Source organism: Thalassophryne amazonica, chromosome 18 (assembly GCF_902500255.1).
Source record: "Thalassophryne amazonica chromosome 18, fThaAma1.1, whole genome shotgun sequence".
Lineage (NCBI taxonomy): Eukaryota > Metazoa > Chordata > Actinopteri > Batrachoidiformes > Batrachoididae > Thalassophryne > Thalassophryne amazonica.
The window spans coordinates 40,573,551-40,598,560 of record NC_047120.1 but is presented as its reverse complement, the minus strand read 5'-3'; the positions used below and the strand labels follow the sequence as shown (position 1 = coordinate 40,598,560).

At 41.3% G+C, this 25,010-nt stretch overlaps 1 protein-coding gene across 2 annotated transcripts in view; it reads left to right on the top strand.

The window, feature by feature from the left end:
- Positions 1-17,490: 17,490 nt before the first annotated feature.
- LOC117531150 (plexin domain-containing protein 1-like) overlaps positions 17,491-25,010 on the top strand; it is a 35,473-nt gene continuing 27,953 nt past the window's right edge. The window contains exon 1 of one of the 2 annotated variants that reach the window (XM_034194190.1): positions 17,491-18,052. In XM_034194190.1, coding sequence (XP_034050081.1) covers positions 17,983-18,052 — 70 coding nt within the window. In that variant the 5' untranslated portion in view covers positions 17,491-17,982. The remainder of the gene's footprint in view (positions 18,053-25,010) is intronic. The other variant, XM_034194191.1, reaches the window with a different exon arrangement.

Sequence of the window (25,010 nt, the reverse complement as noted above, 5' to 3'; positions counted from 1 at the left end):
AACTTTTTGTTAAGATGGAAGCTCCAGATTAATGTAGAATGTCGGCGCTGAAGGAGTCTATGAGGTGACACTGATTGGTTCCACTTCCACTGTAACTTTTATAGGTCACCAGCCCCGGACTTCCACACCCATGCTCCTCTGGGATGTTTGTCCAAGCAACAGGGTAGGAGGAGACCATTAGTTGTTATTGGATTAACCAAGTTGTTATGACCAGTTGTGAAAAGAGGGGAGATGGGTTGATGGTGCCGGGAGGGGATGGATGGACGTGATGGGCTGACAACAGTTTCACACAATAGAGGCAAAACAAGCACCCCTGTGTGGTTATCTCCTATAGACAAACAATGGATGACAAAAGCAAACAAATGGATGACATGTTTCACTGCTCGCTGAGTGACAACCCAAGACGACTGGCTACGAGCTCCATTACCCAATTGCCTCCTATCCAATCCAATTTCAGACCCCATGCTGGGAGCAGTTTGTGCTCGTGCACTCTACAGACGACCCCGTGATCTCATTAAATGTAATTACCATCAGCAATTAGTTCTCAGGGGGGGGAGACACTGAGTGAGTGCAGGAGTAAGAAACTGTTCTTCAGAAACAAAAACGTTCAATTGTTGACAGGCTAAAATACACCAAGTTGGAATCTTTGGAACAGCATAATATTGGTTTTCCGCATCCCAGAAAACTAGTCAATTTTGTGTCTGAATAAATAACCAACTGTCGTGACATTAAGTCTGGAATGCCTCAAGGTTCAATTCTGGGCTCTATTTTGTTTATTTTTTCCACTTGACTCGTATCATTTGCCAGTATGCCATTTCTTTTAATTTCCACACTGATGATATGCTGTGAAATCAGCTCACTCACTCATCTTCAACTGCTTAAGGTGCCCTGACACTTGTACAACTTTGATCCGCACACTTGCACGGACTTCGTCGTGACGATCCGACCCACCGTGTTCCCAGCTGGACACTGTGCTTTGTTCCACTGGCTGCCACGCGCTGTATGCTGGACACTGTCTATATACAGGGCTGTGAAATGAAAATTGTGAAATCCGAGGAAAATTTGCAAGGGGTCGGGGGGGGGTACAGCTCCCCAGGAGCTGGGGTCTAGGGTCCTGTGGGGCCCCAGAATTAAATTTTTCTCAATACTTTTTCAGCATCTCCTGGAAGAACAAATCTCAAAATTAGTGAATATTTAAATGATCCTATGTTCAACCTTTTATTTGACCTGATGATGTTGAAATAACAGAATATGACATGGAAGTAGGACCTGGAATGATTTTCCTTTTAATTGTAAACCAAATTATGCATTAACTCAAAACTACATGAAATTTATGAAGACTGAAAAGACTGTTACAGTATTTCAAAACCACAGCTAAACCTTGTAGAATATCTGGAAAATCATGGTAAAATATCAATAACATACCTTATAGTAAAAAGTCACTTATTCTTGTGTAAATTCATGCAACCTAAATCCATTCAAAGCCACAATGTCTTTTTTACAATGAAAGAAAGTCACATAATCTTGTCTAAAATCCTGTTTGAACAGCAAAATGTTTATTTTCCAGGGAGAGAAAAATTCTTACCGTGTTTTCCTGAGAGGGCACAGTTCACTTTTCCTGTTTATCTTTCAGGTGTGCTGATGAAGTGACAATTCCACATATTCTTGTCCTTATCAGACTTTTTTCAAACAGTCTTTCTCGCCATCTTCTCTCTGTGCGACATCGGTCCGTGACACAGACATGCTGCACAAATCTTCTTTTAAAAACTTGAAAGCTCTAAAGGTTTGGGAAGTTCACATGCTAAGTTTAGCTTAAGCGTCGCACAGGAGCCACACAGCGTCGCCGCAGCAACGAACCAGTCCTGCTTTACGACAACTGTCGTAACAGCTACGCTTTGAGTGGCATTTTTCCTCCATGAAACTCCGCGGATCCAAGGAAACTGATTTGTATCTGTAACACACAGATCAGTGTCCATGGACTCATAAAACTTACACGTCGTAAAAAAAGAGAACGCTTTGTGATAGGTATTTTAAAAACTCAGTGATGTTCATGATTATGAGCAGACGTAATGTGAATTTCTCCTCTGTGAGATCAATAAAGTTTATCTATCTATCTATCTATGATTAAAGAGTACATCACTAACACCCCACCTCCCCTCCCCATGATGAAATCCGTGGCCCTGTATATAAAATAATTATTTTGTAGTGGATTAAATATTTTCTTTCTGAGTTAGCTGCTGAAAACACCTCGAATCATTTCCAGAATCACAGAGGAGCGCTCCAGCTGCTGCTTTTCTCGCGCACTGAACAAGGTGGAGAAAGCATTTGGAACTGTCTAAAATTGTAATTATTTGTCATGTTTATATTGTAATGGCTTGGTAAAACAGTTGCATGTTTTTTCCTTCTTGTGTGCAGCTGTAAAAGTGTGTTTTTGATAGATTTAACATCTTGTTATAATTGTTCAGATGAGCTGCACTATGATGTGTTGGGCTGATGCAGTCCATAGGCAATTGGTACCCTACGCACTGTGCGAGATGAGCGTATTCACAACAACGGCACTGTGGACACCAGTCTGTCTCAGCATTAAATCTTTTACAATTAAACCAAATGATCCACCCACACTGAATGAACTATACTCAACAAAAATATAAATGCAACACTTTTGGTTTTGCTCCCATTTTGTATGAGATGAACTCAAAGATCTAAAACTTTTTCCACATACACAATATCACCATTTCCCTCAAATATTGTTCACAAACCAGTCGAAATCTGTGATAGTGAGCATTTCTCCTTTGCTGAGATAATCCATCCCACCTCACAGGTGTGCCATACCAAGATGCTGATTAGACACCATGATTAGTGCACAGGTGTGCCTTAGACTGTCCACAATAAAAGGCCACTCTGAAAGGTGCAGTTTTGTTTTATTGGGGGGGGGGATACCAGTCAGTATCTGGTGTGACCACCATTTGCCTCATGCAGTGCAACACATCTCCTTCGCATCATCCGTGAAGAGAACACCTCTCCAATGTGCCAAACGCCAGTGAATGTGAGCATTTGCCCACTCAAGTCGGTTACGACGATGAACTGGAGTCAGGTCGAGACCCCGATGAGGACAACGAGCATGCAGATGAGCTTCCCTGAGACGGTTTCTGACAGTTTGTACAGACATTCTTTGGTTATGCAAACCGATTGTTTCAGCAGCTGTCCGAGTGGCTGGTCTCAGACGATCTTGGAGGTGAACATGCTGGATGTGGAGGTCCTGGGCTGGTGTGGTTACACGTGGTCTGCGGTTGTGAGGCTGGTTGGATGTACTGCCAAATTCTCTGAAACGACTTTGGAGACGGCTTATGGTAGAGACATGAACATTCAATACACGAGCAACAGCTCTGGTTGACATTCCTGCTGTCAGCATGCCAATTGCACGCTCCCTCAAATCTTGCGACATCTGTGGCATTGTGCTGTGTGATAAAACTGCACCTTTCAGAGTGGCCTTTTATTGTGGGCAGTCTAAGGCACACCTGTGCACTAATCATGGTGTCTAATCAGCATCTTGATATGGCACACCTGTGAGGTGGGATGAATTATCTCAGCAAAGAAGAAGTGCTCATTATCACAAATTTAGACTGGTTTGTGAACAATATTTGAGGGAAATGGTGATATTGTGTATGTGGAAAAAGTTTTAGATCTTTGAGTTCATCTCATACAAAATGGGAGCAAAACCAAAAGTGTTTCGTTTATATTTTTGTTGAGTATATATAGGTTGAAGAGGATTTGCAAATCATTGTATTCTGTTTTTATTTAAATTTCACACAACGCCCCAACTTCAATGGAATTGGGGTTGTAATACACACACAAAAATCCACCACGCCGTAAGCTGACTGAAGGCACAAACAGCTGTTAGGATAAAGTTAGGATGAAAAGCTGGACAAACTTCTTATGCGATTTTTCACTGGAGAGAGGAAAGCAGATGGCGTCACAGACTACTGACAACAATTTTGGACTCCTATTTAAAGTTTGTGTTGGACTGTTAAGCACCAGTAAGGAGCACCAAAATGTAAGTCCCTTTTCTGTTGTTTATTAATTAATAAAATATCAAATGACAAAGATCTATTTTCGCCGTTATATAAAACAAATAATGAATGTTTTTCCATTTTTTTCAATGGAACGAATATTTAATTCGGTGAAAGATGGAACGTACCATTCAACTTGGCTTCGCCTCATTGAATGGTACGTTCCATCTTTCACCTTATGAAATATTCGTACCATTGAACTCATAAACATTCATTATTTGTATACTATTGCACAGTAAATGGACTGCATTTATATGGCATTTTTCCATCTGCATCAGACGCTCAAAGCGCTTTACAATAATGCCTCACATTCACCCCGATGTCAGGGTGCTGCCATACAAGGCACTCACTACACACTGGGAGCAACTAGGGCAGGGGTGGCCAAGTTCGGTCCTCGAGAGCCACATTCCTGACACTCTTAGTTGTCTCCCTGCTCCAACACACCTGAATCCAATGAAAGACCGAACTTGGCCACCCCTGAACTAGGGGATTAAGGACATTGCCCAAGGGCCCTTAGTGATTTTCTGGTCAGGCTGGGATTTGAACCAAGGATCCTCTGGTGTCAAGCCCAATGCTTGACCACTAGACCATCACCTCCCAAGTGACTCCTGCTGGCCTCCATCACACTAACACCTTACTGGTCAATAAATTACAGGCCCTTAAATGTAATCAATTACTGTAGAAATTAAAATTTTCTGAAGGAACACAGTGTAAAGGTGCCCTGACACTTGCACGACTTTGATCGGCGCACTTGCACGCACATTGTTGTGACAATCCCATGCACTGTGGACGCCGTGCTTTGGTCCACTGGATGCCATGCATTGTGTGCTGGATGCTGCATATATAAAGTAATTGTTTTGTAGAGGATTAATCATTTCTGTCGGAGTTGGCTGTTGAAAATGCAGCTTTTCTGTTTCTCTCGCACGTGCACGCTTAATGTGGTGGAGAACACATTTGGAACTATCTTAAATGGTAATTATTTGTAATGTTTATATTGTAATAGATTGGTAAAACAGTTGCATGTGCATTCCTTCTTGTCTGCAGCTGTAAAAATATGTTTATGATAGATTTCACCACTTGTATTCACATGCTGTGTTTTTGACCTGTTTGCGTAATGTTCAATTGAAGTTCACGTCATTAATGCATGATGGAGATTTTGAACATTTCAGAATTTTCTTTTGCGCATGTGCACGAAGCCGCGCACAGTTTACAACCATTTACAACGAGTTTAAGATGAGTTTACTCTTGTGCACAGTAGAGTGCGTGCAAGTGTGTGGATCAAAGTTGTGCAAGTGTCAGGGGGCCTAAATCTGGGCTAGCTCAGTCTGGGTAGCTTTGCTTAGCATTAGCATGAACTATGTCATTAGCATTCAGTATTTTCATTCCAGCTGAAATGGCTGGATAATTGTCATTTAAATTTTTCTCAGTAGCACAGATTGTAGGGTCATGGGGTCTGCACCACTCTCATTAACTCCTTATCAAAACAAGCTAACACAGACTGATGCCGTGATTTGTGTCAATTAGTCGGTACAATAGCAGCAGCAGGATCCATTAGCAATATGTAAACAAACAAGTTAAGCTTCTGTACTGTGGTTTTCAGCAGATGGGGTGAAGGATTTCTTTTTTAATTAGGATGCAAAAGCCGTAAAAATGCTTCCATGTTAGATCACCGTATTCATGGATAACAACTAACAGCATCAATTTAATGGCATGATTGATCACACTAAACACAATTTATCAACATATTATGAGATTTGTGTCACTCCAGAAAAATTTGTAGTTTATTTGGATAAACGCGGTTATGCAGGCCAAGCCAAATCTTCTCATGTTTCCCCAGGGAAGTAATTTTTGATTTATATTTCCAATAGTGTGTTGTGTTCGCTGTCACTTTCAGAGAGCACACGCCTCGGAAAGACCTCTGCCAAGGATAAATAAACCTCAAATCTTGTAGTAGTAGGTGGACAGTATTATTGCTTGTTTGCAACTTCTTTTTTAAACAATGTAGCAACTTTATTAACGTCACCTCCTGTCCAAATCCATGTCACTGGAATAGATCCAGAACACTTTTCCTGATCCATCCAGAACAACTACATCAATTTTGTGGAGATTACAAAAAACTTCTTCAGTCCGCACCGTAACGTAAGTGTCTACCCTCCACTATCTCTAACCGTAACCCCCCAGACCCCCCCCGTCACCCCACATTTCGTGCCCCATTACGAAAAGCACCCCATTTTTGTGCCTCCGTCTCAAACCCATAGATTAATGTACTTTTGTAGTGCCGCCACGAACTGCCGTGAGACTGGGTTGGTGAAAAAAAGGCACCTTGGAGGAGTTACAATTCTTGTTCCCTTGTCCTTCCCTTATTATCATGCATTTCCACTGAAATTCTTGTAATCATTTGTACTGACGTGAGATATCTTGTCTTGTTTACTCAATGCTAACAGCAGATAACTGTCTCCAAACAGCTTTTAACGTTCTACGAGCCTTAATGACTCCGCTAATTGACGTTCAAAATGAATGTGTTTGCTGTCACAATCAACATTGCTGTGGGTCTTGTAATTAAGGAGGAACAAAAGCAATGGGCAGGGTGATGTTTGGCTATTGTAATGGACCTCGACCCCCAGCAGGGAGGTCTGAAAAGAGTCTGGTCTCCAATCACCAAATGAAACGTTCAGAACTAGACAGAAATGGACGGTGGCAGAGTTGCAGAGAAAAGGCCCCCTGACACTTGCACGACTTTGATCCGCGCATTTGCACGCACTTTGCCGTGCACAAGAGTAAACTCATCTCAAACTGGTTGTAAACTGGTGTAAACTGTGCGCAGCTTTGTGCACGTGTGCAAAGAAAATTTTGAAATGTTCAAAATGTCCATCACACATTAATTACATGAACATTACGCAAACAATTCAAAAATACTGCGTGAGTGCGAGTGGTTGCGTCAGCGCACCGCATCAGAGCGCAGCTCGTCTGAACGATTATAACAAGATGTTAAATCTGTCATGAACATACTTTTACAGCTGCACACAAGAAGGAAAGAACATGCAACTGTTTTACCAAGCCATTCCAATATAAACATGACAAATAATTACCTTTTAAGACAGCTCCAAATGCTTTTTCCTCCTCGATCAGTGTGAGAAAAGCTCCAACTGGAACAGTCCACTGTGATTCTGGAAGCAATTAGAGGTGTTTTCAACAGCCAACTCGAAGAGAAAATGATTAATCCGCTACAAAATAATTATTTTATATACGTAGTGTCCAGCGCACAACACATGGCAGCCAGTGGAACAAAGTGCGGCTCCCAGCTGGGAAAACAGCGGGTGGGATCGTCTGATGTGCATGCAAATGCGCGGATCAAAGTCGTGCAAGTGTCAGGGCACCTAAACTTTGGAGTCTTCACTTTTAGCAGATGGCCTTTTTTTTTATTTTAATGTTAGGGACAATAATTTACTTAACTGAAAGATCCCACAGAGGCTTAGTGTTGATGCTCTGGGTGGCTTAAAAAGTTATATTTTTGTGAGGTTATAGATTAATTTCTCTATGTAATATCTAACAAATTGTTCATGTTTACCTATTTAAAACCATTTGACTCTCTGGACTTATATAATCCTGCTTTCATTTTTCCTCCATGTTAAAGATAAAACCTCTGGTTTGTCCTTGCTGCGGCAGTTAGTAAAATTTACAAATTTTAAATTTTTGATGACAAGTCCCATCCCGATGTGCGGTTGCAACCCTCACTGCTAGAGGTGGATAATTCTTTACATCAACTTATCAAAACAATGAAACTTGCAGTTTACCATCTGCTGCTTATAGCCAACATGTGAATGCAGCATTTACTGAACATATAGTTAACTGAATATAATAGTGACTGAAAAACTAACTGAATTTTAAAAAGCAAAGAAAAAAAATATCACATTTTAAAAAAGGATTACAAAGCTAACATACTATAAAGTTAACTGAAAAACTATTTGAATTAAAAAAAATCTTCATGACCTAAAAAAAAACTAACTGAATATTAAAAAAAAACAAACAATATAAAGGCAACTGAAAAGATACATTTATTTTTAAAATTGAATCTAAAACTCACAGAACTCACAAACTGCAAGTAAAGCTAACTTAATACAATGCTAATGGAAAAAGCTAACTGAACATAATTGGATACAAATACAGCACGGTGGCTTTGTAGTTAGCACTGTTGCCTCACGGCAAGAAGGTCATGAGATCAATTCCCACCTCTGGCCTTTCTGTGTGGAGTGTGCATGTTCTCCTGGCATGGGTTGAGCTTTAAAACGGATATTTGTGACCGTATAAGCGTCCGCAAATCATCAGACACAAGGGGGTTATTCCAATTCTAATCCAATTCCATCGTTTGCAAGGTTTATTTTTCTGTAGGTAATTCGGTTGGCGAGGCTTACCATGAGGCAGCGTCGCTCCAACAGCAGTCAGGGCGAGGAGTAATCCATCAAATGTGAAAATCCATTAAATCCATCAAATGTGAAACGGGAATTCTGTGTCAGAATCCACATCAATACTTTCGTATGGTAGCTTAAATTCACCCATTTCGGTGGCATTGTTGGTACGCGACTTTCTCTCGCTCTCAGCAGTGCCTGTATGACATCTGCATAGCAGTGTGTGCAGCTGGTGTTCTATCAAATTGTGTGTCTCATCGCATAAATCGACAGTTCTGCGTCCCGACAATATTGCGCATGCATGCGCATTTGCAGTTGCATGGAGGGCTGGCCTGTTGAAAGGAATAAGAACACCAGTCAGGGTGCCGAGTAATACATCCAAATGTGAAACGGTCGAATATTTTGCCACCGTTACCCTGAAATGGTGGCAAACGATACAGTCTGAAATCTCACACGATTAACCAGATTTCCAGAAAAAAATGTAATTGGATTAGAATGCAAATTTAATACCATGCTAACAAACATAAAGTTAATTGAATACAAATGTACTGCTAATGCACATTTAATAATATGTGAACTGAACACAAAATGAAATACAAATATATTGCTAATGCACATTTAGTATAAAGCTACCTGATTATAAAACTAATTTAACACAAATGTACTGTAAATGCACATTTAATATAAAACTAACTGAGCATAAACCTAAGTGGATACAAATACATTGCTAATGCACATTTAATCTAAAGCTAACTGAACATAAAGCTAACTGTACATAAAGCTAATTAAATATAAATGCACTGTAAATGCACATTTAATATAAAACTAACTGAGCATAAACCTAAGTGGATACAAATATATTGCTAATGCACATTTAATCTAAAGCTAACTGAGCATAAAACTAATGTAATACAAATATATTGCTAATGCACATTTAATATAAAACTAACTGAGCATATAACTAAGTGGATACAAATGTACTGCTAATGCACATTTAATCTAAAGCTAACTGAGCATAAAGCTAATGTAATACAAATGTACTGCTACTGCACATTTAATACTATGCTAACTGAACATAAAGCTAACTGTACGTGAAGCCAATTAAATACAAATGTACTGTAAATGCACATTTAATACTATGCTAACTGAACATAAAGCTAACTGTACGTAAAGCCAATTAAATACAAATGTACTGTAAATGCACATTTAATACTATGCTAACTGAACATAAAGCTAAATGTACATCAAGCTAATTGAACATAAATGTTCTGCAAATGCAGATTTAATCTAAAACTAACTGAGCATAAAACTAAGTGGATACAAATGTACTGCTAATGCACATTGAATATAAAGCTAACTGCACATATAACTAATTGAATACAAATGTTTTGTTCATACACATTTCATATAATGCTAACTGAGTATAAAACTAATTGAATACAAATGTACTGCTAAAGCACATTTAAATAAGCATGTCTGAAAATAGTAGTGACTGGTGACTTTAGTTTGTCAGCAGTAAAGAATGTTCAGTGGTGTGACAAAGGCAGAAAAGAAAACCTTTTCAAAAACTAAGCTATAAACACGATTCATGAACTGTGGCTGACTGGAAAAACACTAATTTTTAGATAAACCTTTGTAAGTCTAAGTGAAAGTATTTTTTATGACTGCTTTAAAAGACATTTTATTGCACCACTCATTAAAAGCAATGAGCAACAATCTGTGACTTAAACATCTACGATTTCTTTGATGAATTCGACATCAAATATAAACGAGTTATGGGCATTTATGACTAAACAATAGAGTACATTACAGGTAGACATACAATAGTAGGTTTTTTTTTTAATGGCCTTAAGTGGAGGCCGGTGTTGTACTGGTGGAGCTAGATATTTGGCGACGTTCCACTGAATTACTATCGGATGTTCTTCAACTTTCACTATCTGAGGATGAGTGCACTCCTTGGAGCAGTTGCGTAGCTGATTGTCTACTCAGTGTTTGAGACTATATAAAATCGACATCTGCGATTTTGTCACTTGCTACTGGTGCGTCTTTGAAACAGGTTCTACATATTCCTTCACATTTCAACATACATCATCTTGCCCAGGGGATCCACAGGAGATGGCACAACCAGTCAAGTCTCCAACATTAGCCAGCAGAGGCAAATAGAGCAGTAACGGCATACTAGCAGAGGTGAAGTATTGGTAGCGGAGCTCAACTGTTGCCAATGTTTCCATATGAACGCCGTAGATACACATGTAGAAAATTTTCCAGGACCACGACGACCATCAGCAGTGCCCGTCTGACATTGATTAAGCTCCTGAGGGGTCTGGTGGACCTCTGTGCTGGTTGACATTGATAAAATTTTCACTCTCTGTCAGCAAACGCCAGGCTAATTGTCAGAGTGTGACTGTACCCTTAATGTTGAGAGGTGATGTAAAACCAACCCAGTCTCACAGCAGTTCATGGGACTGGATTACGAAAAGTACATTAATCTATGGGTTTGTGACGGGGGTACGAAAATGTGGCGTTTTTCATAATGGGGGCATGAATTCATGGGGAGCACAAAATGTGGGGTGAAAGGGGAATCTTGGGGGGTGATGGTTAATGTTTAGGGAGGGTACACACTTACGCTATGGTTATGGTTTGAGATATAGAGAAGGGGAAGATTATAAATAGCAAAATAAAAATAAAAAAAACGTCATGGCACTTTTCTTGATGGGGGCACGAAAAAGAAACATGAGACCAGTTTGTTGAATACTACTGTGGAGATCAGAATGATTTTATATGCTGATGTGACATAGAGAACCATATCTAAGTTTATTGGTTCTGTTAGTCATTATGGCTAGGTCTAGTGACCCTCGGTCTGCTTACAGAGGAATCAAAAAACCTAATTCATCCAAACTGACATTTCAACCCCCTGTACTTAAGGCAAATGATAGTTTGGTCCTGAAAGTTGCCTCGGCTCTACTGTCCGATTGGGACAGCTATTGTGAACAGTTATATAAGGCTGGGCCTCCTGTTGGGATATTAAACATTTTGAGCGCCTGTGAACCGTCTAATGCAACCCTATCTCACAACAGTTCGTGATGGCATCATGAAAAATTAGTTAATCTGTTAGTTTGTGATACCGTCACAAAATGTGCCACATTTTCATGATGGGATCACAAAAAAAACGTGTGAGACTGGGCTGGCCAAATGTAAGTGAGATCACAAAGGCTGTGAAACAGCTGAGGGTGGGGAATGCTCCAGGGATCACTTCCAGGCAGGTGGAGATGTTGTTCTCTTGGCATTGCACACAATCTCTGATTCAGTCTGGAAGATGACTATCATCTCTATCGATAGATCTATAAACACATGGTTCATTTTTAATTGGATGCTTTACTCTGGACAAAAGGTTTGACAACTATACAGTATGATAAAATGCCCTCAGTCTATTGTGTCCACAGACCAAAGCACTTACCTTATCATTAAATACAACTATAAATAAACCAAAACCAATGTTTTATCTTGGCAGTAGAACTATCAGCTGCATTTTTGATTTAAACTGTGTTTCCTGTAACCTGTTTCCATTTGGACTAAGACAGAAGAGTACGACTCCTCAGTATAATGGGAAGCAGGCCTGACTTTTTTGTGCCAGGTTTTTGTTTTAATATTAAAAAAGGGAGACTAAAGGAGAGCGAAGGCTGGAGCAAAAATACTTCATGTGCAGTAGTCTGAAATTGGACCAGTTAACAATTTTATGATTTAAACAGCATAAAACTATGTGTAAAGGAAAGACCCTATAAAGTACACAGAAAGCCTTTGAGCTAACAGTTATTTTACCCCATTTAACCCTCAAATCAACATCTGCTTCATCTGCACTGCTGTCTTTGCATGGCTGTCCTTTTGGACTGTAGACGGAGACAAACGTGCTTTCTATAATGCACTTTAAAGGCATGTAAGCTGTAACATTTCAGACATCAGCTTGCTATTAACCAACAACTGCATTTTAACTTTCAATCATAGATCTTCTTTAACAGTGTTGTAGCTTCACTGCGCCGGAACAAACATTATTGTGCAATTTTCACCTCTTGGTAGGACAGACCTTTATGAAGCAGAAAATTACATTGCATATTGAAGGGGTTTTGTTAACTGTTGCCTCGCCATCTTTTCTTTGGTCCCCATTTTGTATGTCAGACCAACCACGGCATTCTGAGATCCGTCCGGTGGGTGTGTGATGATGGTTTGCAGCAAACTTCTTCTGGCTTCTTCATCTTCTGGTTGTTAGATTGTACCAGGGGGCGGACCTTTAAGGGCAGATAAGTGATGAGTCCGGTTATCAAAACCAGTCATTTATTGACAATGGTGAATGTTGTGAAAGTGTCGTGACACGGACCCACAACAGGGGGCGTTAATGAACGGACAATGGAATAAGCCAAAAGTAAAAATTTAATGTTGTGAATCGCACAACGACGTACAGACAATAACAATATGGTGGACTGTCAATCATACACCAGGTGACGTGTGGGCAGGCTCGACGATAGAAGACGCCTGGCGAGAGAAGAGCCGGATCCCCACACAGCTTCTACCACCAACGGAGCTGAAGAACACCGGAGCCGCCAAGCCCTGCGCCCCAGGTGGTCGCTGTCTTCAGCAGTCAGACCCGGTACTGCTGGCAGAAAACAGAGACAGTCCTGATGAGTGTGAGTTCGCACACTCAGTAATCCCACAGTCAGTGTTTAGTTAGGAGGCAGCACCTCCACCTCCAATCACACACTCGTGCAGCTCCTGTTTAACCACTTATCTGGTTTGGGGTGTGAGGCGAAGCCGTCGCTGATCACAACAAATGCCAATCCCACAGATAAGAACACACCACAGGAAAAGGGCTGCAAAGAAGTTCAGATTAATACTCAATGTTTTGAGTCAGCAGAGAAAATTACCTGAATGGTAGCTGATTTCTCGGCGAGGAGGTGGAGTTGCAGTCCGGCCTTTATGGTGATGGTGATGAGATGAATGAGTGACAGCTGGTGCTGAGGATGAGTGACAGCTGTCACTCCCAGTGGCTCCGGCACCCTCTCGTGCTTGAAGCCCGCACTCCAAGCAGGGCGCCATCTGGTGGTGGTGGGCCAGCAGTACCTCCTCTTCAGCGGCCCACACAACAGGTGAATGCGCAAATCTTTGCCTGTTCACAGTTTGTTCTTTCTCACAATGTTCAACAAAACAGTTTCTCATTCCTTCACCAGTGTGTCTACAACATCCTCCCACACAAGTTTCTTTCAGTGCTCTCACAAGTCTCTTCCAACACAATGTGTCCAGTGAATCTCACACAGCCACTCTGTGTGAATCCAATCGTGCACTCCACACCCACAACTGACTTCCCCAGCAACACAAAGAGTCCAATTAGTTACTCAACAAGAGCCACCATGGGCTGGAAATGCATTCTCTAGCTCTTTCAACATACAAACGCAATGGCTACATGCCAGCAAAAAACATCTGTCTTCTGCTAGCTTTTAAAAGGGAGCTTCAACCACATGCAGGTGTTTCCACCACTCTATCTCTTTTAGGCCTGAAAAAATTGCAAAACCATTTATTTTGGTGGGATATGAGCCAGAAAAACCTGCTCTATAACATATCAAAAGTTTAACAAAATCAACTTGGTGGAAATTGGTCAATGGTGGCCATCTTTAAAGATGGCCGCATGTTCCTACCAACCCAAATTTGCTTAGTTTTTCTGATAATTTTTCAGCATGAAGCAAGATACCCAGATAAAACCAACTTTATTATGATGAAATAAATAGAGGCAACACTGCAATATCCTTTCATTCCTTTTTCATTATGGATGACTTATATGGCAATATTACACCCATGAATTGTGTGAAATGTGTTTCACAACGATTCCTGATGATTAAAAATCTCAACCTGATGCAGTCACAATTAACAGCAGTTTAGAATGTGAAATGAGAGCGACTACCTGCTGGGTGTGGCTCCCCTAGAGGATCAGTGGGCCGGTGCAGCCTCGTCAGGTGCAACAGTACCCCTTGTGGAGCGGCTGCCATATCTCACGACATGCCGTGATTCAGCATCAGGAAATATACATTAATCTATTGGTTCGTTAGATTGTTACGAAAAGTGCAAAATTTTCGTAACAGGAGCATGAATTTATTGTAATACATTCCGTGATGACTGCAGGAAATTAAAAGTGATGTGGGGGGGGGGGGGGTGTTATGGTTAGGGTTAGGGGAAGGGGTAGGGTTAGGTTATGGTAATGGTTGGGGTTAGGGGGAGGGGTAGGGTTAGGGTTAGTTATAGAAAGATAAAAACCCTGTCACGAAATTTGACTTATTTCATGACAGGAGTACAAAAAAAAAACAAAAACAACAAAACAAAAAACTCATGACACCGGGTTGGGAGTGGCGGCCTACTGCAGGAGCAGATGTAGCACTGGCTCCACTGCCAATTTCAACTTTTTCCACTTACTGCAGTGACAAGGACAAGCTGAATTATGAACTATGCCAGTACATTATTCCTGAATGCCATATCCAAGATTTTTGGTTGGAAATGATTCTTTCTTGCAAGAGTTTAGTTTAATTACTTCCCGACATGCAGTGAGTGACAAGTTGCATGGTGCTACACAGAACAATGTTGCAACTTCCAGTAAGATGTTAGTGATACTCTGCCTCCTTTTGTTAGACAAATGGTGATCCCAGAAGAGCCTAATTCCCATCTAGTATGTAGTATTATCTAGAAAAACAGTATCCTCCCTATGATTAATACAATACAAAGAAAATGTGATGAAAGTTGTCCAGCTTTCCAAACAGCTGATATGTGAGCACATTGTGGATTTGGGCTGAAGTAAGCCTCACTGTAAAATGAATGAGCTTGTGTTCTCCAAACATTTTTCCTGGGGCCTGAATAACTTGAAGATATTATTGAACTATTCTTCAAAAAGCAGATTATGCTCCAGTTTTCAGCAAAGCCTATGACAGGGTGCCAAGAGAAGAGTTGTGGTATTGCATGAAGAAGTCTGGAGTGGCAGAGATGTGAGGGTGGTACATGATATGTACAAGGACAGTGTGACAGCGGTGAGATGTGTAGTAGGAATGACATAAGAGTTCAAGGTAGAGCTTGAATTACACCAAGGATCAACTCTGAGCCTTTTCTTGTGTAGTTGATGGACAGATTGACAAATGAAATCTGACCGGCATCTTCATGGACTATGATGTTTGCAGATGACATTGTGATCTGTAGTAAGAGTGGGAAGCAGGTTGGCACTAGCCTGGAGAGGTGGAGATATGCTCCGAAAAGAAGGGGAATGAAAATTAGTGGGAGAAGGATGGAGTACATATGTATGAATGAGGGGGAGCCGAGGGGGAGCCCAATGGAATAGTGCGGTTGCAAGGAGTAGAGGTGGTGAAGGTAGATGAGTTTAAACACAGTACTTGGGTTAACTATCCAAAGTAACAGAGAGTGTGGTAGAGAGATGAAGAAGAGAGTGCAGGCAGGGTGGAAAAGAGTTGCACAAGTGTTTTGTGATATGTGAATGTTTACATATCACATAGTGAAGAAAATGACTATTTTGTTGGCAAAAGTTCAGAAAACAGTGAGATAAACGTAAGCTTGTCTGTCCTAGAAGAGACTAAGAGCAGCAGGTCATCCAATTCTTTTCCTCAAATGACATCCATATTAACAACAGTGATATTGCAGACTGTCACTCACTCCCAAAGAAAGACAACAAGTCCAAACCAACCTTTATTATCCGGTTCGTGAACAGAAAAGTTAAGAACGATTTGCTGCGGCCTGTCTAAAAAGCTGAGAGGAACAGACGTGTACGTCAACGAACACCTGACCAAAAAAAAAAAAATGCTGACATAGCAAGACAAGCCAGAATCCTTCAGAAACAACAGAAAATACAAGCGGCTGAATTGTAAAGTGTTGATTAAATTAAATGGAACCCCGGATGAAGCTAAAGCCATGATGGTAAGGAAGCTTTCGGACTTGGATAATTTTAAGTGATTGGTATTTGTTTATTATTGGTTATGCCTGCTTTGTATGAACTTGGGTATAATCAATTATGGGAAATGATTTAATGGAAAAGAAATTGCATGATTCTGAGATAAACTTAGACCCTGAGAGCCACAGCTGGAGTAAAAATTGGATAACTTTAAATGACTGTATATTAAGGCGGGAAATGTTCTTTATTGATTCTTGATCCCCCCCCCCCCCCCCCAAAAAAAAAAAACATAACCCATAAAGCTTGTAATAAATCCTACAAAGGTCCATGTTGGGGAAGACGATTGGAACAACATGTCTTGGTCAACCAAGGAAAAGACATTTGGCCAAGAGGTCTATTTCGCCAACAAATCATACCATTTGGAGCATAATTTCGAAAGAACATGACTTTTATGCAAAGCGACCAAGATAACTGAAACTTTGGGGAATGATCGGACACAGACTGAAGTTTAAATCTGGACCTTTGTAGGATTTATTTCAATTTTTATGGGTTCTGGGTTTTTTGGGTCACCCTGTATTTTATGTTGTAGATGTAGAGACAGTGAATGCTGGCTGGATTGCTGACAAATGGTTAAAGAGGTGGGCATGAGACTATAGGATCCTCATTTCAAATACCCATCAGACTGGAAAAATCACTAAGGGCCCTTGGGCAACATCCTTAATCCCAAGGTTGCTCCTGAGCGCCTCGCGTGGCAGCACCCTGACATCAGTGTGTGTGTGTGTGAATGATGGGAAAGCGCTATATCAATGCACTCCATTTACCAATGACAACCCCCCCCAAACTTCCACTTCCACTGGGATCCTTGTTGTAAAACTGTTCTCAGTCGTAAAACAAAACTTACAATTTCTATCTCGCCAACCATTTCACATTTCATCAAACTGGGGGAAGAATTTCTTCAAACATCAATCATTAATACAACCACATTTGTTTTTGTTTGAAAATACTTCCACATGGGGGAGACATGCACCTCCCAAATAGGCTACACAATTTTTTTTCTTGAAACAAAGGAAAAAAAATGTAGAAAAACACAAATATTTCCTCTTTGAGAAAGTCTTTAAAGACTCCAGAGTTGTTTGAGAGAGAAAGTGACAGAAGGAGACAAAAGAAAGCGAGAGACAGAGTGCAGAGGGAAGAGCGCTGACTGAATTCGTAGAGAAGAAAATGATCAGACTGGGGTAAAAGAAAAGCAAAGAGGAAAGGCAGTCTCTCCCTGCAACACTCCAGCTGTTTGTCAGCTCTTCTGTTGCTATGGATCAGTTCCTCCACCGCTCACACTGAAGGTCAAAGGAGAAGGAAATGCACGGAGGAGACAAGCACAAGGAGGAAGAGACGCAATAATTGTTGGCTGAGGTGAGAAAAAGCAGTGTGTGGGAGTGCAAAGGCGAGGAAAGCAACGGCCGGCGTAGGAGTGGATGACTGAAGTGCCCCACTCTTCCATCGAAAGAGAGAGGGCAAGCAGGAGAGAAGGAGACAGGAGTGACAAGAACTGGGGGACGGAGGGAGAAGAGTCTTGCTGGACATGGAGCTTTGTGCTTTTCTCCTCATCTGTCTCTCCCAGGCTGATCTGGGGACAGTCTGCGCTCACGCAGGTAAGACCTGACTTTCACATTACTGACTTTCACATCATCAAACGTTCAACATGTTGACCTCAAAATACAGAGATCTTCATCGCTTTTAAACTCCGACTTTGTTCATGCTTGAATTTCTTTTTCTTTTCTTTTACTATGTTCTTTTACAGGAAACATGACAGACTGTTAATCTGGATTCTGTTGTTTTTAGCGTACCATTCAGAAACCTCCACGTGACTGGAAAAACAAAGTGTCTGGTTTTTCTTTTTGAAATTAGAGATGTATGTAACGGGGGGGGGGGGGGGGGGGGATTTCAGAGCTTGAACCCCTCCTGGTTTATTCCACACAGACCAGGTTGAAACAAGGATTAGTGAAACTTTGAAGAGGTCAGATCATGTCTGGAAGCATGCATCCACCAAATTATGCAACCACTGGACACCAACTACCCAGACAAACAACATGTCTGTCCGCACTTCTCAAATATAAACATTCATCAGCTGCAGCCAGGTGGAATGTGAGCATCTCCTTGGCATTTTTAAGCTGCTGAAATCCTCGATGCCGAGGCATCTACATGATGGATCGTGCCCGGGGAAACATGTCATATGGCCAAACAACCTACTGGATTATGAAAAGTACATTAATTTATGGGTTTGTGCCAGGGTACAAAAGTGGGGCACTTTTCGTGATGGGGGAACTAATTAATTTTGTGACGGGGGCACGCAGTGTAGGGTGATGGGAGGTCTGGGGGGTTATGGTTAGGGTTAGGGGAGGGTAGACACTACTGCTGCTATGGTTATGGTTAGAGTTAGAAGAAGATTTTAAATAGCTAAATAAAGAACAGTGTCATGAAAATCATGCACTTTTCGTGACATGGGCATGAAAAAAAATGTGAGACTGGGCCAAAATGTCATTTTTTCATGATGCAAGTAATTGTCATCATCATGTCTCTGAGTACTCTGGCTTAGAGATCAAGAGACACCCATGGAGTCATGAGGTCTCTGAACAGAGGTGTTTTGTGATGTGGATACCTTTGCAGGAGAACTTCCAAGTCTTTAGGGTCCTGCTGCATCTTGTCTTACTGTATGGCTTTGAGACCTGGATGCTAACCACCAACCTAAATTGATGACTGGACATCTTTGGTACAAGGTTTCTTCAGTGGATCCTTGGGTATTGGTCCCTCAGTGTTGAGGACTCTAATGTAATGACCCTGGTGTTTTGTTGCCATTTTTCTTCGTGTAGCTTTAATATTGGGTTTGGTATTATGTTTCTGGTTATTTCTTCATGTCAGGTGTTTAATAATTCTGTTATTTCTTTGCATCATGGTTTTCTTTTAGAACATCTGGTTTTCCCTTTGTGCTGTAACTTCTGTACACCCATCCCATGTTATTTCTTTGTTTTTACAATTCTAGTTATTTCTTTTTGTATGTAATTCTGGTTGTTACTTGTGTTTATAATTATACCCGTGTCAGCTATCACATATTTCCTATGTGGTGTTTTTGGTTTCTTAATTCTATTGCTGGTTTAATGATTCTGTTCTTTCTTGTATCAAGTTTTGATTTCCTTCACCTGCTCCCTTGTGTTCCTTTCCAGTGTTTTAGTTTGACATCATATTCCCATGTCTGTTTCATTTGCTTCACTTCCTTTTGAGAGCACACCTGTAGTCTTCTCCTGGGCTAGCACGTTGCATTCTCTTCCGTGATGACCAGCAATTTGATTATTCTCTGAGTGATTCCTTTGGACTCACCACACTGTCTGTTCTCTGCATTGGGGTCACCAGTACATTTCAGTATTGTTACACCCAATGGCTGGAAAAGGCCAGGGGATGCCCAGATTTGACCTAGCTGTCGAAGGCTTATTTTAAGAGGTGATGATGGATCAGTTGTCAGCCTGGGTGATTCCCATTCAGGACAAAAGAGGTTCCATAGTGTGGTGGATTCTGTTATGTGCCACCCCAGTTCAAGCTTCCAGACATGACCTGACCAACATGGTGGGCCATTTCGAACCATTTCACATTTTATTGTCTGTAGTAGAGAATGAAACATTTGGTCTCGTAGAAGTTCAAAACACTCCATGAAACAGTTGCTAATTTAACTGCTATTAAAGTGACATCTAGGGGATGGTAGGGGTGGGATGGTTGTCACCACAAAATAAAGTTCTGGCTGTGTATTATTCTGTTTGAAATATTAGGTGTGAACTGACGCTGCAGATAAATGCATAGTTAGCTGTATAGATTGTTGATAATATCCAAAAACAAGTATTAACCAACGTACAGTGCATCCGGAAAGTATTCACAGCACTTCACGTTTTCCATAATTTGTTATTTTACAGCCTTATTCCAATATGGATGAAATTAATTTATTCCCCTGAAAATTATACACACAATACCCCATAATAATAATGTGAAACATATTTTTTCTTTTTTTTTTTTTTGATTTTTGCAAATTTATTTAAAAAAATGAAGAAATCACATATATGTAAGTATTCACAGCCTTTGCCATGAAGCTCAAAATTGAGCTCAGGTACATCCTGTTTCCACTGATCATCACTGAGATGTTTCTACAGCTTAACTGTTGTCCACTTGGGGTAAATTCAGTTGACTGGACATGATTTTGAAATATGTCTACATGTCTACATGTAGACATATTTCAAAACCGTGTGACCTATATGTCTACATGTCTGAAACATGTCTACATATAAGGTCCACAGTTGACAGTACATGTCATAGCGCAAACCAAGCATGAAGTCAAAGGAATTGTCTGTAGACCTTTGAGACAGGATTGTCTCAAGGCACAAATCTGGGGAAGGGTACAGAAACACTTCTGCTGCTTTGAAGGTCCCAATGAGCACAGTGGTCTCCATCATCTGTAAATGGAAGAGGTTTGGATTCACCAGGACTCTTCCTAGAGCTGGGCACCTGTCTAAACTGAGTGATCGGTGAAGAAGGGCCTCAGTCATGGAGGTGACCAAGAACCCAATGATCACTCTATCAGAGCTCTCTCTGTGGAGAGAGAAGAACCTTCCAGAAGGACAACTGTCTCTGTAGAAATCCACCAATCAGGCCTGTATGGTAGAGTGGCCAGACAGAAGCCACTCCTTAGTAAAAGGCACACGGCAGCCCACCTGGAGTTTGCCAAAAGGCACCTGAAGGACTCTCAGACCATGATGAGCTGATGAGACAAAGAACCTGCTCCAGAGCACTCTTGACCTCAGACTGGGATGACGTTTTATCTTTCAGCAGGACAACCACCCTGATCCACAGAGCCAAGATATCAAAGGAGTGGCTTCAGGACAACTCTGTGAATGTTTTTGAGTGACCCAGCCAAAGCCCAGACCTGAATGCGATTGAACATCTCTGGAGAGATCTCAAAATGGCTGTGCACCGACATTCCCCATCCAACCTGATGGAGCTTGAGAAATGCTGCAAAGAGGAATGGGAAAACTGCCCAAAGATAGGTGCACCAAGATTGCGGCATCATATTCAAGAAGACTTGAGGCTGTAATTGCTGGCAAAGGTGCATCAATAAAGTATCGAGCAAAGGATGTGAATGTACACGTGATTTCTTACTTTTTTATTTTTAATAAATTTGCAAAACTTTCAAAAATCTTTTTTCATGTTGTCATTATGGGGTGATGTGAGTAGAATTTTAAGGGAGAAAAAAAAAGAATTTTCTCCATTTTGGAATAAGGCTGTAATGTAACAAAATGTGGAAAGGTGCTGTGAATACTTTCCAGGTGCACTGCACCTTACTTCCAAAAAAAAAAACCCCTCTATCTTTAATCTGTGTATCTGTGCTGTGTACCTCTCGCACACGTTTATGCTGTATTTTCTTATTCTTGTCTGTATGTGTGCATGTACGTATTTTTATTCTCCTCGGAGATGTTTTATTTTTAGCCAGCCCCCTTTCTTCTGCTGCAGCTCCTCCTCCAGCAATCAGCAATGCTCCACTTTCTTTGGCCTCTCCTGTGGGCCCAGTTCCTCAGATCGGGGGTCTAACTCTGCAGAGGACAACCCAACACACGATGCAGAGGCCACAGAAGCACCACAACCACTTCCCAACATAAACTCACTCAAAGTCCACTATCTCTACCCCCAGTCCCTCTAATTCTGATAACCAGGAGTCGGTTCATGTTGTTGCCTGTGTTAGGCACAGCAGGGTTTGAACCTCAGGGCCTATTGCCACAGCCTGTTAACTTAATCTTATAAGTGTCAGTGTTTTGCATCCCACGATAAACTGGAGTTTGTCTGCAAGAATCCTTATAACATATTTAGCACTTGTGGGAAAAGTAGGTTTAAGCAACATAATGCAATGTTGCCAACTTAAAATAATTTGCAAGTATACCGACTTATGACAGAAAGAATGCTGCCTCCTTCCCACTCCATGGTATTAACGCCTGTTCTCGGCTTATGTAACTTTGGTGGAAGAGGTACGATCTCCAATGAGAAATGCAAATTTGACATGATGTCACACAACTCTGTCTTCAACATGGATCTAAATTCCACGAGCAACTGGGCACCATAGTCTCGTTTGAGGGTGGACCATAAAGGGGTTAAATGAAAAAGCATATGATGCAAAAATTGTACTTCCGGGGACTATCATTATACACATTAAATCTCGCTAAAAACCTACTGAAACAACCTCTCCCGCATGCATTGTCTTCCCTTCTCCACTGGGAACCGAAAAATAACTGCACTATTTGCGACTGCTTCGGTGATTGCAGCCAAAAACCAGAAGTGGGACAAAGTCACTCTGAAGTCATTCCCAAGTCATGAATCAGCAAGTCCTAAGTCAAGTCTCAAGTCAGCTTGCAAACAATTGGTGGTCATTATGACTTGAGACTTGACTTGGGACTTGCTGACTCATGACTTGATAGTGACTTGATGGGGACTTTGTCCTAGATCTGCCGAAAACAAAACAGTACACCATCTTTCCGTGTGAAGTGATGCTGTATTTGTGTTGTGCACTGGCACGCTGTCCCCAGAAGTGGTCAAATCCCGCAATATCACACAGCGTTTCAAACGAGACTGCACTGCCCCATGAGTTGGCTCCAGCGCAGCGGTATAAGGAACCATTTTCAGGAGTGTAATTAATATCCGCTAGCTGCTACCTCTCTGAATATTTTTTACTTAAAAGGGAAATATTACCTGCTACCAAACTCTCCCACCTCATCTGCCATTTCTGGATGACATGCATTTTATTCTCTTTAGTTGAGACTGCACATACAAACTACACATCGTGCGTCCTCCGATGCATCCCTGGTTCTGTTAAACTCTGCGTGCACAGCCATTTGAACCCGTGAGCATTTACCCAGAACTGGGTTAGTTTCAAACTAAATCACTCTTCTCTTGACATCTTCCAGCAGATGTCCAAACAGACTGAAAGACCATCAGCTTTTGTTTCAGTTGTGGAACTCAGACTCTGTGCTTTGGTTCCTGTCTAGTCTTGACTTTGATTTCAGTCTGTCCTTCGCTGACTGTTTTCAAAGGAAAAAAAACATGTGAGCTTATGTCATACCTCTGAAATAAGGAGGTGGATCAAAGCGTTTCGATCTATAAAACACTTCATTAAACAAGTTACGAAAGATGCCCGTCGAGCTCGAGTACATATAGTATGTATCTGGAAAGCAGAAAGGAAATGGGGAGGTGGGGGACACGGCAATCAGGGCAGCGTGGGAGCGTGGGTAATGGAATGAATGAACAAACCTGTATAACACCGTATATGACTGCAAACATTCTGTCCTACTTCTTATAGGACTCTGAACACCCACTAGATTAACAGGTTGGCTGCTGCGCTGCTAAACAAAGCTGATATATTTGTTTCATCTCACCAAATAATGCTGCAGGATTGGATGCGTCACTCCTACTCAGGTCAGCGCTCTTTATGTGCTTCCTTGACATGGAAAATGTGAATATGAAATTCCCAGGCCAGGATGCATCTATGTAACTGGCACCATCCTGGAAGTAGGCGGAGGGTGCTCTAAAATCAGTCGGCTGTCACTATCATCCCTATGCACATTTGACCAACAGAGGGAGCATCAGAGTGAGTTTGCACTTTTTTAAGCCAAACCTAATTTGTTACGACTGTCATTTTATTTGTTTGATGTTTGGACTCTGTTTCAGAGTCGCTGATCTGTTTACACATTCCGTGCACAGGTGGCTGCCAGACCCGGTGCTACTGCACTTCATTAACACCCTTGTGCTACAGGAACCTTAACTCCTCATCCCTCCACTGTTTGACGTTCATCCAGGATCACGTTAAGACAGCTGGACACAGTTACTTTTTCAAAAGGTTCCAGAAAAGAAAACAAGCTCCACGTCCTGGAAGTTGAAAGAGCATAATGCGAGTGTGACCTATATAGTGATTAAAAACCCACACACCTATTCAGAGAATGGGTGTGTTGACTTGGACACTCCCAAGGGAGGACCTTCTGTTGAATGCGACGAATAAGTCCCAGATTTCATTTCTTCAGTGTGCTGATCTGTGTCTCTTCAGCTGTTTAGCAGTGATGAGTGTTGACAGTATCACCCAATTAGCCTCGTATTCGGAAGTCATGGAAATAACTACCACTAATCAAACAAGATGACTCTAATGAGCTGTTGTCGCAGACCGAACAGTCCCCCCAAAAATCGGTCCCCCCATGATGCGATTCACGGATTAACACCTCGTTTCTGCTTCAAACTGCACTCCAGTCATCATCTATCTCAGCGACACATATCTGAAGCTTTAGTACAACAGTCATTTCTACATAAATTCAGCATTATTTCATCATAAAAGGCGGCGGAAGCAATCACAGCGTCACAGCTAAATGAGCTGTTAGCTAATGCGTTCACTGCGTGTTGGACATTTCAAAGCATCATGGAATTTTGCCTTGTTTCTGCTTAAAACAGCCTAGTTTCTACTTAAAACTGACTTTAGAATGATTTAAGAGGTTTTACCTTTATCGTCTCAGACACAGTGGTGGGCACAACTAACCAAAAAGT